The sequence below is a fragment of the Mangifera indica genome, chromosome 18, assembly GCF_011075055.1.
Source record: "Mangifera indica cultivar Alphonso chromosome 18, CATAS_Mindica_2.1, whole genome shotgun sequence".
NCBI lineage: Eukaryota > Viridiplantae > Streptophyta > Magnoliopsida > Sapindales > Anacardiaceae > Mangifera > Mangifera indica.
Window position 1 is genome coordinate 3,155,417 of NC_058154.1, and position 15,123 is coordinate 3,170,539.

The 15,123-nt window shown below is 31.6% G+C and overlaps 1 protein-coding gene and 1 pseudogene across 1 annotated transcript; one reads left to right on the forward strand and one right to left on the reverse strand.

Annotated features, from left to right (window-relative positions):
* Positions 1–2,128: 2,128 nt before the first annotated feature.
* Positions 2,129–2,886, forward strand: LOC123202260 (annotated as a pseudogene).
* Positions 2,887–11,714: 8,828 nt separating this feature from the next.
* Positions 11,715–13,218, reverse strand: LOC123202443 (peroxidase 2-like). The gene is made up of 3 exons (XM_044618392.1): positions 12,993–13,218; positions 12,689–12,883; positions 11,715–12,266 (listed from the first exon to the last, which is right to left on the reverse strand). Exons 1-3 carry the CDS (start codon positions 13,203–13,205, stop codon positions 11,715–11,717), a joined length of 960 nt encoding a protein of 319 aa, XP_044474327.1. The 5' UTR covers positions 13,206–13,218.
* Between the last annotated feature and the right edge of the window lie 1,905 nt (positions 13,219–15,123).

A 15,123-nucleotide genomic window follows, 5' to 3' on the forward strand; every position in this document is an offset into this window, starting at 1 on the left:
TTTAATTCGTGCCCAAAAAATGAATTCAACAAAATTTCATCTAAAAAATCCAGAAAAATCACAATTCAAATATACATAATCCATGGCATAGTATAACTTAGGCTTTGATACCAATGTTGAAAAAAATTTAAGCATGCCATATACCATTATGTAATTTCATAGCAAATATAAACGCGTACCTAGATTGCATTCTATTTGCATGGATGGTTTGAATAAACTCTGAGGGTCTGACGTGAGTCAATTTCCCCGACTCCATTTGCCCAAGTATTGCACTTTGGTTGGGAGACTTTGGTTTTCTGTTTACTGCCTTTTTTGCATGTTACAAGGAGGAGAAGCAAAATAACAAGAATGGCGTTATTTTTCATTTGGCAGTTTTGGGACATTTTATAATTTCCAATTGCAACTAGCTCCCCTATAATTGCTTCCAACTAACTGCTCTTGGCAGTTCAATGAATCTGGATTGGGTCGACCCATCATGGGTAGACCCAAACCCAATAAAAAAATTATGGAATTGTAAGGAATTTTCGATTTTAAAAGAAAATGAACGTAACTTACTATTGATTATAGGTTGAGTTTTATATATTTTATGTAAAACAAAGTTATTTGTATCTTGTAAAATGATGTTGTATCATCCTTTGTGAAATGAATAGAAAATTAAAAAATACAACAACACATGATACCATCATTTAATATGACAAACATATAAAATACTTGTTTAAAACATGTCAAATTCAAAGATACAACCGAGCATGTTCAAAATGTTAAAACACAACAGACACATATAATACATAAAATACAGTAAATGCATATAATACAACAAACACATCTAATCTGATAATAAAATGCATATTTACGAACTTGGATTCTGTCTCCCAACGCCAGATAGACCGCAAATTCTCTGGAAGAAGAACATTGTGAATGGGAATACAAGGCTGAGCCATCAATTATTTCCATTTTTTTAAAATTAAAAAGTGTATATCCCATTGGCCGTTTCATGGCTCCTGAGGAAGAGTCGAGTCTTGAAAAACTAAATTGACTGCAATGCTGACATATTAATTGCCATGATACAGGACATTTCTGCCGTGGAAGATGCCTGAGATAGCAAGTCAGGAGTATTCCTCAACTGAAACGACAAGTCTGGAGGAATGCACCGATGTCGCTTGCTTTCAATATCTTCTACTTAAGGATGACGACGATTACCAAATACACGCTTGGATTATTTCAAACCCCACACCAATAATACAAAGCTTGGAGTATTTAATTATGCCAGTATAAATTTCAAATATACAGTTATCTATCTTAAAATATATTCTAAACATATAGTTTTTTTTGGTTAATATATATTCTAAATATAGGTATTTTCTAATGATATATTATCATAATATGTATAAATTCATATATTATTGAGACAATTTAATACACAAAAATACTATTTACTCTTATTTTATCATGGTATTAGAGTTAAACATTCCCGTCGGTATTTCTTTTTGACATACTCATACTATTACCTATATAGAAAAATGAGTTTATTAGTATAATTTACTCATATCATCATCTATATGAAAATATGAGCTTATTAATTGGGTGCACTGACATTATCACCTACGTAGAAGTATGAGTACACTCACAAAGACATCTTAGTAGTGACAGTTTTTAGCTCACTTTCGCACCTTATATTGATGAGATTGAAATGTCTTCACTTTTTGACTTGCATTATGAAGTCAATTTAGCAAATTCTTTACCTACTTGCACTTAAAGAATGGTAAAATATGTCAAAATATATTTCAAATATATGGTTTCTTAGTTTAATATATATACTATATATATATATATATATATATATATATATATATATATATATATATATATATATATATATATCCCATTATACATTAGTGTAGATTGACTATATTGGTTTATATTTTCTTATATAATATTTATAAATGAATATATCAATTTAGACAGTTTAATATATTAAAAATAAAATTTATTTGTATTTTATCAAATTAATATAATATCTAAAAATTCATATATGAATAATTTAATATATTATAAATAAACTTTATTACAATTTATTCATATTACTTTGGCTGGGCCGTCATAAATTCTTTCGCTATTTATGTACACCATGAATCCCAGAAGAGAATTTCAGAAAATGTTCACTTTCGTGCTGTTTAACCAAGCCAAATCAGCTATCTTTACTACTGTCACATTCGCTGCCTTGATCTTCATCATCTATCAAGACAGTATTGTCTGTCATGTTTCTCTACAGTCTGCTAGAGGAATTCCGGAGAGGCTACAGATAAAAGTCGGAGAATTCAAGGCAATACCATTGCTTTCTGTTCAGGAAGTGATCGAGAAAGCTGATACAACTAGTGATCAAAGGCCTCTGAAACCTCTTTTGAGTCTCACAGAAGAAGAAATAATTGCATGGTTCAAGACACTACTCGAGTTTGAGATTTTCAAGTCAGATTACTTGACACAGAAATTTCACAGCCGGGTTCTTTATTTTTTAAATTAAGAGTGTGAAGTGCAGGCATTTATGACATGGATTTCTCGGCAAGTTCTTTGGGAAGGAGAGAATCCTCGGCTGTTGAACATTTTTTTAAAGTTCAACCTGATGGATGCTTGATGATGCTTTCAAGAATTCCGGACTCTGGAAATGGGTCTAGGCTCCTGAAACCAATACTCGACAGAAAGTTCAAAGTAGTTGCAGTGACTCCAGACTTGTCCTTTTTGCTCAAGAATACTCCAGCTGAAAGTTGGTTCAATGAAATGATGAGTGGAAATAAGGATCCTGGTGAGATTCCACTAGCTCAGAATCTTTCCAATCTAACCAGGCTTGCAGTTTTATACAAGTATGGAGGTGTGTACATGGATACAGATTTCATAATTCTAAATTCTCTTCCACAACAATACGGACCTTTCAAAATCTCTTATAACACACATAAGGAAAAATGGTCAATCAATGAACTTCTGACCATGTGTGTTCAAGAGGAAGGAAGGTTGTTGATTGAAATGAATGAAAGTGCACATATGGTTACACAAGGGAAGAAGACGAAAAACCAAACTAAGTATAAAGGAAAGGATAAAATATTCAATCAGCCCGAATTTAAGAAGGAATCCAAATGTTTTTTCTGTAAAAAGAAAGGACATGTCAAAAAGGATTGCATTAAGTTTAAAACTTGGCTTGAAAAGAAAGGTAATCCAATCTCACTTGTATGTTATGAATCTAATATGGTTGATGTTTGTCATAACACTTGGTGGATTGATTCTGGTTCTACAATCCATATTTCAAATACCTTGCAGGGCTTTCTAAACCAAAGGAAGCCGATGACCAGTGAACAATGCATCTATTCAGGAAATAAGATGTGTTCACATGTGGAAGCGGTCAGAACGTGCAGATTAGTTTTAGATTCTGGTTTTGTTTTGGATTTAGAACGAACCTTTTATATTCCAAGTTTCTCTAGAAACTTAATTTCTGTTTCAAGACTTGTACCCTTTGGATTTTCCTTTACATTTAATAAAACTGCATTTAGTTTGATTTATAAATCTGCAGTTGTGGGAAATGGTATATTGTCTGATGGTTTGTTCCGAATTCATTTACAAAACAATGTTTCATTTAATTTGATGCATGTTCAAGATAATGTTAGTATTAAAAGAAGTGTTATGAATGAAAATTCTTCTATATTGTGGCATCGGAGATTGGGACATATCTCCATAGAAAGAATTAAAAGGTTAGTGAATGATGGAGTACTAGATACTTTAGATTTTACTGACTTTGATACTTGTGTGGATTGTATAAAGGGAAAACAAACCAACAAGTCAAAGAAATGTGCCAAGAGGAGTTCAGACATATTAGAAATCATACATATAGATATTTCTTGTCCTAATATGGATGCTTATGGTCAAAAATACTTCATCTCATTTATTGATGATTATTCACGATACATGTATCTCTACATGCTCCATAACAAGAATGAAACATTATATGCCTTTAAGGTTTTCAAGGCAGAAGTAGAAAAACAATCTGGAAAACAAATTAAAATCGTGAGATCAGATAGAGGTGGAGAATATTATGGTAAATACACTCATGATGGACAAGCACCTGGTCCATTTGTAAGGTTTCTTGAAGAAAATGGGATTGTTGCCCAATACACTATGTCTGGTTCTCCAGACCAAAATGGTGTAGCGAAAAGAAGAAACCGAACTCTATTGGACATGGTGCGGAGTATGCTTAGCAGCTCCAAACTTCCTAAATCACTGTGGATAGAAGCTCTTAAAACGACAGTGTATATATTGAACTGAGTTCCAACAAAGGTTGTTTCTAAAACACCATTTGAGTTATTTAAAGGTTGGAAACCGAGTTTACGACATATACTCGTTTGGGGATGCCTGTCTGAAGTAAGAGTTTATAATCCACATGAGAAGAAATTAGACCCAAGGACTATAAGTGATTATTTCATTGGATATGCCGAAAAGTCTAAGGGTTATAGGTTTTATTGTCCATCACATAGCACTAGAATAGTGGAATCTCGAAATGCAAAATTTCTTGAAAATGACTTAATCAGTGGGAGCGATCAATCTCAGGATTTAGTTTTTGAGAAAGATCATTCAGATACTCAACCACCCATTTCGAGTAATAGATTGGTTGTTATTTATAACACCCCTCAAGTTCAAATGGATGTTGAACAACCAATTAATGAAGTTCCACAAGTTGCTGATAATACTCTAGTAGATCAAATTGTTCAACAACCTTCAGATATTGTTGAATCACCAGTTGTACACTCTACTCCACAAGAGGATAGTGTTACAACATTAAGAAAATCAACTAGAATGAAGAAATCAACTATTTATAGTGATTATATAGTGTATTTACAAGAAATTGACCATAATTTAGGAGCCGAAGATGATCCTGTTACGTTTTCACAAGCAATAGATTGCAATAAATCTATTTTATGGTACAATGCTATGAAAGATGAGATGAAATCTATGAAGAATAATGGAGTCTGGGATCTTGTCAAGTTACCTAATGGGGCAAAGGCTATTGGGTGTAAATGGGTCTATAAAATAAAGAAAGACTCATTAGGTAACATCGAGAGATATAAAACAAGACTCGTTGCTAAGGGTTTTACTCAAAAAGAGGGAATCGATTATACAGAGACTTTTTCTCCTGTATCTAAGAAAGATTCTTTTCGTATTATAATGGCATTAGTAGCACATTTTGACTTGGAACTGCATCAAATGGATGTGAAAACAGCATTCCTCAATGAAGATTTAAAGGAAGAGGTATATATGAAACAACCTGAAGGATTCTCCTCTAGTGATGGTGAGCATTTGGTGTGCAAGCTTAGGAAGTCCATATATGGATTGAAACAAGCATCCCGTCAATGGTATTTGAAATTCCATGAGGTTATCTCTTCATTCGGTTTTGAAGAGAATATCATGGATCAATGTATATACCAGAAGGTCAGTGGGAGTAAAATTTGTTTCCTTGTTCTATATGTGGATGATATATTACTTGCAACCAATGATAAAAGATTGCTTTATGAGGTGAAACAATTTCTCTCTAAAAACTTTGATATGAAAGATATGGGTGAGACGTCTTATGTCATTGGCATTAAGATTCATAGGAACAGACCTCAAGGCAGACTAGGTCTATCTCAAGAAACCTATATCAACAAAGTTTTAGAGAGATTTTGGATGAAAGATTGTTCACCAAGTATAGCACCAATTGTGAAGGGTGATAAGTTCAATTTGAACCAATGCCCTAAAAATGAACTTGAAAAGGAACAAATGCAGAACATTCCCTATGCTTCAACTATTGGAAGCCTTATGTATGCTCAGGTTTGCACAAGACTTGACATTGCATTTGCTATTGGGATATTAGGAAGATATCAGAGTAACCCAAGTATATACCACTGGAGAGCTGCAAAGAAAGTGATGCGGTACCTTCAAGGGACCAAAGAATACATGTTTATATATAAACGGATTGATAATTTAGAGATAGTTGGTTACTCTGATTCGGATTTTGCTGGCTGTGTTGATTTAAGAAAATCAACATCTGGATATATTTTCTTGTTTGCCGGCGGAGCCATATCTTGGAGGAGTGCTAAGCAGTCATTGATTGCTACATCTACCATGGAGGCTGAGTTTGTTTCTTGTTTTGAGGCTACATCACATGGTGTATGGTTGAAGAGTTTCATATCTAGGCTTAGGATTGTGGATTCTATTTCTAAGCCGATAAAAATTTATTGTGACAATTCAGCTGCTATTTTCTTAGCTAAAAATAATAAAAGTAGTAGTCGAAGTAAACATATCGACATTAAGTATTTAGCCATTAAGGAACGTGTAAAAGAAAATAAAGTGGTCATTGAACACGTCAGCACTGAATTGATGATTGCCGATCCTTTGACAAAAGGCATGCCACCAAAAAGTTTTAAGGATCATGTAGAGCGAATAGGAGTTAGTCTCATGTTGTAATAGTGATGGGAGTTGGTTCCATCATGTGATTTGATATATATACATTTTCTATAATAAAATTATTCAGTTTTTCAACTGATTTCTCATTTTATGTGCACATTTTGGTTGAGAAAATAATCAAATTTGGACCCAGAATAAACATAAGGTTTATTCATTAAGATATAAAGGAATGAATACATCGTGATACATGGAAGATAATACTCATTCTTAGAGGACTTATCGCCATGATTCGTGTATTTTATTTCTTTACTTCAGTATGTGGATTGATGGGTTACAGACCAAGTGGGAGAATGTCAGTTTTTTTTCCTTCATGGCTTAATGGTAACTGCAGCAGTTACTTCTTCATGGCTTAATGGTAACTGCTTCATGCAGTTACTTCTTCATGGTGTAATGGTCTGTAACTCCCATGCATTATGGTTTATAACTTCCATACCGTAACTCCACAGGTTACGTAGCATTCTTGATGGTAGAATGCTTTTGAAGGCTATAAATAGGGTCCCTGGGTGAGCTTTTTCTACAAGAGAAACACATACACCATTCTGTGAGAAAAAGAGATCACCTGGAAGACGAAACTTGTAAGCAATTTCCAGAGGATTATACTGCATCAAATCGTCAAGCAATGGCTGGAGGTTAGTGTTTAATATTCCGCATATTAATTTTGGTTTCTATCTTGCATACTCAATATATATATGCTTAGATATAGACCATATACATGTTCTAACATTAACTTCACAATCTTGTTGCCGATGGCGTTCTATCCAATTGATTGGAACAGAATAATAAGGTTTTCAAAATGCCAGAAACCCATGCGAATTCGAAATAGGTGAATGCGAAGCTACATCAACTGAGTGGAGACATTTACGGGAAACACTTGAGTAAAAGGCAAAGTAGAAGAGTTAGAATAAAAGAGGGAAGCGTCATGGGAAGATTAATTTCTGATCATTGCATCTTTTGTGAAGACATTTATACTTCTTGAACAAGATTTTTCAGCTTAGAAAAACGGTGAAGCCAGTTCAGTAAAATGGATAATCAAGTGGTGAAGTCTGGTTCTGCTGATGCATACGGGTCTTGCTAGTATTGTGGGTACAGGAGGCAGTCTCCTTAATCATGTTTTCTAACCATCCATTCTTTATTATGTAGCGGGTAAGCGGTGTTTAACCATCCACTCATTATGTAGCAAATAGGGTGTTACATAACCAATACTAGATATTACTGAAAATTTGAGTTTACCTCATGAATAATAGGTTTAAGATTTATCAGAGGAATAAGGATCCTAATAGGGTTTTGGTTTAGAGATGATAATCCTATTAGATATAAACATATTATTCTTTTATATGAGTGTTTGATAACAATTTTATGACAAATATATTCATTGTAATAAGAGAGAAAATAAAATATGGAATAATGTTGACTTAGTTTGAAGTAACATGATTTTGAATAAATCAAGATAAATCATGTGGGATCTTTCTTTTTACATATACGAAATGCTATCATTTTAGTTCATATCATGATTTTTTATTTCTTTTTCTAGACTTTGATTCATGATTCCAATGCAAATAAAATGTATAATATAACCGATTATGAGTCTCATATAGGTGAAAGAATTTGCCAAATTTACATTCTTCCCATACCATCTGTATGTTATCTATGATTGTTTCCTTTTTCAACTTTGCTCAAAATTTGATTATTATTAATGAGTTGTTTTATCATCAACTGATTTATGTAATTCAAAGTTTTGCTTAAGATAGACTATGATACCGACATTGAAATCTGATAATTGACTCTAATATTCACTACAATGTTGCAAAATAAATGTAGAACTTGGATACAAATTGGTTTTTTAACATGGTTTTGTCTACTATTAAAGAACTTATGTTCATAGTTATAATATTAATAACTCTAGGAGAACGCTATGACAGAGTGAGTGTACAAATTACAAAGAAGTGTTACGAGGAGTACTTTACTTTAAAGAGAAGCCTTTAAGGGTATCATTAGGTTGAGAGCCATATTGCCTAACCCAGTATGGATGAGATATCTGACATTCATATTTGTGTTTCTTGCTTATCCTCCCCCCCCCCCCCCCCCCCCCCAAGTCCGAATGCTTGTGCAAAGTTGGGAGAGACTTGTGGTCGTACTTCCTTATGATATGGTATTTATAACCTAAAAGTCGAACGTCATGTGTATATGGTACACCATATAGATGATATCAAGGGTGTCACATGCTTTCACCAAGTGTTTGAGATGCTGATATACATCATTCAGTATGAGTTATCAAGGATGACATTATTATCAAAGATTAGGCACAAGGTATTGAGATACTTGGATGGACATCTAGGATATTAGGGAAACATCTGAAATACCACAATATGATTGGAAACGGAACACATTGAAATTATTAGATATTATGTTATTGTGTGCTTATCTACTTACATAGTGTGTTTCACTCACTGTGTTCCTTCGTGATTTTGCAGGTAGGATTGTAGAGTAGCGAGGTGGCGATAGAGCCAGAGGGCAACGGTAAAGACAACTGGTCAACTCGAGATGGTGCATGAGGTGAGGGTATTTTAGTCTTTTTACTTCTTTGGACTATGACTTTGTTATTTGGATTTTTATTTATGTCATTTATGTACTATACTTTTATGATTTGGTTTAAGACATTTGAACAACCAATACTGAAACTTTGTTTTATGATTTTATTAATAATTACACTTTTAGAGATTGTGGGATTTCAATTAAATACCGTGCATTTATTTTAATGTTGCAATGTTTTCAGAAATATTTTAAGTTAGTATATCTCCTTGAGTACGTATTTCATATATGGGTACGTAATTGGAAAAAAACATTATAGATTCTTTAAAATAGTATTATGTAAAGACACAATACTAATACGATTCATTAACACAAACTAATAACTCTAAATTTATGTTATTTTTAAACGAGTTTGAGATTAATATAGAACCTTGTGAGTGCTAAAATGACACCTTCTCCACTTTAATATATTGGTATAAAAGTTAGTGACAACATTAATTAAGTGCATATTAATCTATGGTTCAAAGTCAGTCAAATTATATTTATATCTATGCTTTGCGAAAAGAAAAAGTCTCATACTTGATCGCAGCAGCATCATTGATTTATTCAAAAGACTGAGATATATTTATGTGATGACTACTTCCTCTACTAATAAATATTTGATCTAATATTCTATCGGTTTAAAAATTTATTAATGTGAATTAATATTAATTATAATTTGATTAAATAAAATTTAATAATTAAATAATTTAATAAAAATTTATTATGAACTTAATGTGATCAATGTTAAAACACATTTATTCAGAAAGCTTTGATTGATAAAGGAGCTTTTAAGCCCTTTTGCTGGATTGTTGGTCCGCAGCCCCGCCCTATCGATCGAATAAGAAGTGGCCTCTCGATGACCGAGCCACTCTTATATATTTGGTATTTCAATAAATTTCGATTAATTTAATTCAATATTTTACAATTGATATCATAATCTTGTATATAAGATTGAATTTGTCTATGTTAACATTACACTATCCAAATCGTAAATTGACCTAACGTTAATATTTTTGAGAAGATGCTTTGTTGAATATGGACAAGGATAGGTAGAAATATATGAAATGAAAATTTAGAATATGATAGGTTTGAGCTAGGGGTGTAACTTGAGACGGGCTCTTGCTTGTAGACAATCAATTTGATGAGCTTATGACTTGGTTTAAGTAATATATTAGGAAGATCTTAAAAATTTCAAATTTTACACATAAGGGGTGATTGGTTTTAGAAATATTTTATTGTCAAAATTAAAAATATATTTTAAAGATAGATTATATTAAAGATTAATGGGTAACAAAAATGGATAAAAATAGATAAATATAAATAATTATTATATTTGGTTAGAGATAATAAAAAAATACTAGTATATTTTTTTATTTAAATACCATTAGATAAGATTATTTTTGTTCTAAAAAATTAATAAATAAGAATATAGTTATAATAAAATCAATATTATTTTGATAATTTTTTAATACATAAAGTAAAGATAGTAATCAAATTACTTCTTATATTTTCTATAACATTACAACTAGTAATAGAAGATTACCAGAATAATTTATTACTTTTAAACCAAACAAAGTAATACAAATAATAAAAGATAGATTATCAAAATAATCTTTATGAGCCCTTAACCAAAGTGCCCCTTACACTTTTAAAATATAATAATATTATATGCATAACTTTATATACAAATAATAATGTGTCACTATGTGATTAGGTGTTGTTTTATTTTTAATGTTCAATTATTTAATCACATAATGACACATCATTATTTGTACATAAAATTGTATACAAAAGTTGTATATATAGAACTACTATTTAAAATATTACTTCTTGGGTTTACATATAATTCTGTCTCAAGCTTAATTTTTTAACCCAAGCTTGAGTAAAGCTTAAGTCATCTAATTCTATCTCAAGCTCAAATCGAAATTTCACCAAGTTGATGAAATTGAGCTTAAACTGAGATCTCACCAACTTGGCAAGTTCAAGCTCAAACTCAAACTTTGTCTTAAGATAATTTAATCAAACTCAAATTAAATAGCACTTCGTTTAGTTTTAATAGACCTCTAAATTCATCATGTATATTAGCTGTGAATAAGAGCTAATAATATGATTTCTAGTGAAATTTATACTTGTTTAATTAGGAAATGATACATTGCATTAGATATAGCACTTTTATGTTTGAAATACAAGAACCATGATCACTTTATTATTTGGTGTGATTATTTAATGCAAAAAACATCTGTGTAACAACAAGAAGACAATAATATAAACTTACATATTTCAAATTACAATGACATATAAGAAAGGATAACAATAACACTTGAAAGTATTCAATTATTATTTTTTTATTGAAATACTTAACTTTATTTTTTTTATCAAAAAGATCGAATTTTATGATTTTCTTATTAAAGAATCATACTCTCAAATTTACTAATTAAATGAACAAACTTTTATTATTTTTTATTAAAAATATCAAACTAATTATTTTGCTTACAAAATAAATCAATAATTTTAATTGTGTTGTTTGATATTTTCAATAAAAAAATAATGAAAGTTTAATTTATTTAATGGATAAATTTGAAAATTTGATTATTTACTAGAAAAAAATAAAATTCTATATCTTTAAGAGTTGTTAATATGTTATAAGACATAAAACCACTTTAGGAATTCACCTTCCTGCAATTCGAACGAATTTGACCTTGGTTCCCGGTCAACACTTGTATGTTCCCCATCTTAATCATAGACTTGGCAAAATCAGCAAAGAAAGCCATGGGGTTATAGCTATAAGTCTTTACCAGTTCATCGGTTGAGCCACCATTAAAAAGTGCTTGATCTGAGTCAAGAAGCCCCTTCTCTTTTATCAAGTTAGAAAAATATGCAGTATCAAAATGGGCAAATGTTGGGTCCAAAGGAGCAAGATTGTTGTCTCCTCCTATACGTGGGCATGTCTTTCTTCGCTCTTCTGCGAACTCAGTATCAATGTTTGTTGCGTTGTAAATTCTGTCCTTAAAGAGACGACAATGTGAGAAACCAAGGGTGTGACCACCAGATAGCGCCACTAAGTCTCTCTCGTCCAACCCTTGGTTTTTGAAGTTACTGCTCAGTTCTGCGAGATTAAATGTTGCTAATGGAAGGTTGATATTGGCTAAGTTCCTGCTAGCAGTGGTCGAGTCTCTTCTCCCCAATGCCACCGTCCATGATGGTCCTCCAAGCTGCACATTTTTAACATGCAAATCAGCCACAGAATTTTGTTGATACATATAAAGATTTTTGTCCCATATTTCATGCATTGGTTGCTAATTGCCTCAACTGTCACCTTTTTCATGGAAAGGACCAAAATTTAATATCATTCTGTTAAAGAAATCAAACTTTTAACATTTTTTATTGAAAGTATTGACCAAATTTTTAATAATTTTTATTAAATATATCGAACAAATAAGATAATTAGTTTGAGAATAGTAAAAGTTTGTCCTTTGCTATTGAGAAAAATCGGAAAGTTCCGTCACTTTTGTAAAAATATTTGAGAGATCAGTCATTTCGATTAGAAAAATGTTATAGTCCGAATGTTTTTGGTTGTTGTTATCCGAAATTAAAAACGAAAAAAAATGATTGATAAGGATTTGTAAATGCATACCGCAACAACAGAATCACGAGCTACAACAGCCAAAATGTCTGCACAAGAAACAACTGGGCCTCCACAAATTTTGTCGACCTCTTTCTTAATCTGGTCGATGACTCCAAAACCTCTAAGGGAATGGAGGTTGGGAACTGCGTTCTTTTCACCGTCGATGGTGGGTGTCGCATCCAGGAGAACCGATGCATCGCAACCCTGGACGATAAAGGCAAAGTATTTGAGAATGCATGCATGAACCTTATAAAATTAACCAAGATTGTTAGGTGAGTGAGAATGAGAAAAATTTAATAGTTGGTAAATTTACCTGAACAAAACAGTCATGGAAGTGCAGACGCAGAAGAGAGGCACCCATGCGGCGTTCTTTGTAAACAGCAGCTTCCACTATTCGTTTGATAGTTGGCAAAGCTTCGGGACACACTTTCTCATAGTAATAAGGAGACAAGACGTCTGAGAAAGCTGTTGTTGAAAGAACCAAAATAAGAAAAATCTGAAGCTGGATTAATGTACGTGAAGCCATTGATGCTTTTAATAATTTGCTTGCAAACTCTTAACTAAGAAGTTTGTTGTTGTGTAGCTTTTATTTGCTCTTCTTTCTTATTTATAGGGAGAAATTGATAAGGCTAGCTACTTGAGAAGTAAGTAAGGCTTTATCAAATCTTATAATATTTGACCCGGCCAAGCAGCCTGCAATTTACACCTAACATTGTTTTCGTGGCCGGAACGCAGATTCACTTGATGAAGGGGCGGTTTGGGTCAACTTGCAATTGGGTCGATGAGCAGAGTAGGGGTAATTTTGTCTATTTTGCTTTGCTTAGGATCAAACTAATATTTATAGAGAAATTTATATGATATTTATTAAATGTGAAAACAATTTTTCTCATTACAGTTACGTTCAAAAGGAGGTAAGTTACGTAATGTTCTACTTTTTCAAAGCATTGCTTTGTGTGTGTGTGTGTGACTGTTCTTCTTTCAAGTTTCTTGTGAAGGTCGATTTCTGAACTTGTCAATTTCTTTTTTTAAATTGATTGATTCTTATTGCAGCCCAGACTTGTTCGTTTTTACATTGAGTTGATTCACTCAACTAAGCCGAATTTATACTTAATTTCCTATATGCTTCCTCATATATTGTGAAGACAATCGATATTCATCAGAGCTAGCTTGGCATGAGTTTCATTAATATATATCTTTCGCAAAAACATCTAAAAGCTTTCTTAGTGATTAGTAATTTTCTCCCGGAAATAATTATATATTTTGGTTAACATAGAAATAGATTTATGTCGAATTGAGTCAGAACATAAGTTGACTCTAATTCAAATCAAATCTATTATGTCCAGTTTAAATCAAATTTTAGTTGAATTTAAACTAGTCAAATATGTCATTAAAAGATCATTGACAGAATAAATAATATTATTGATGAAATGAATAATATCATCAATGGAATAAGTAATATCATCGAAAAAAGATTCAAATTAAATTTGAGTTAAACTATCAAACTGAAACTTTATCTTAAGTTAAGTTTGAATTAAGTAAACATCAATTCGAATAAAGCTAATTAGCCAACTTGATTTGAATCTACCCTATTGTAATTGATATAAAAATGTTTTAAATTAACTTCAAAGTCGCTATGTTTAACTCATTAACTCACGATCGATAACTAAAAAAGAATTTAAAACGTTAGTGAAGTAAAACAAATCAAGAAATTAACAAAAGAATTAACAGTGGCTTGATGATCAAATTGATTACCTATATTTACGGTGAAAAACAACAAATTAAATTATTCATTATCCAAGAGAAAGATTACAAAGTTTTAGTAAAAGACTCTCTTACTACAACTTCTACAACTTCTACAACTTCTATATACAATTAAGGCCCTGATATGAATATTTAAGGATATTAAACTATCAATTTTTTTTTTTGAAAAAATTGAACTTTTAAATAAATTTAGAGAATAGCTTGAACTTTCAAATTTTGCTACCGAATAGAACCTTTTCGATTTTTTATTGAATATATCAAACTATTTACCTTGTAAAACAAAACAAAATAAACAATTTTTATTATATTTTTTTGGTGTTTCCAATTAAAAAAAAAACACTAAAAGTTTCGTATTTTTATGGGAAAATTTTGAAAATTTAATTCACTTAATAAAAAAATATCTTTCAATATCTTCAATAGATAAAAATAAAATACAAGCCCATAAAAAAAAAGAAAAACATTTATAATTAGATATCTCGGAATGTTATTATTCTTAAAAGGCCTATGATAAACAAAGAATACGCGTCCAATTCTCTCATGTAATTGGCTATCGGAGCACCAATTGGATTGTACATCCCCCATGGGTCGCACCTTTTTTTTGGTGCGACGAGTAAGGAAACCCTAACCTACTCCTTTCCAAAGTTGATATAAAAGGTTAAACTGCTGAGTCATCATAGTTGATT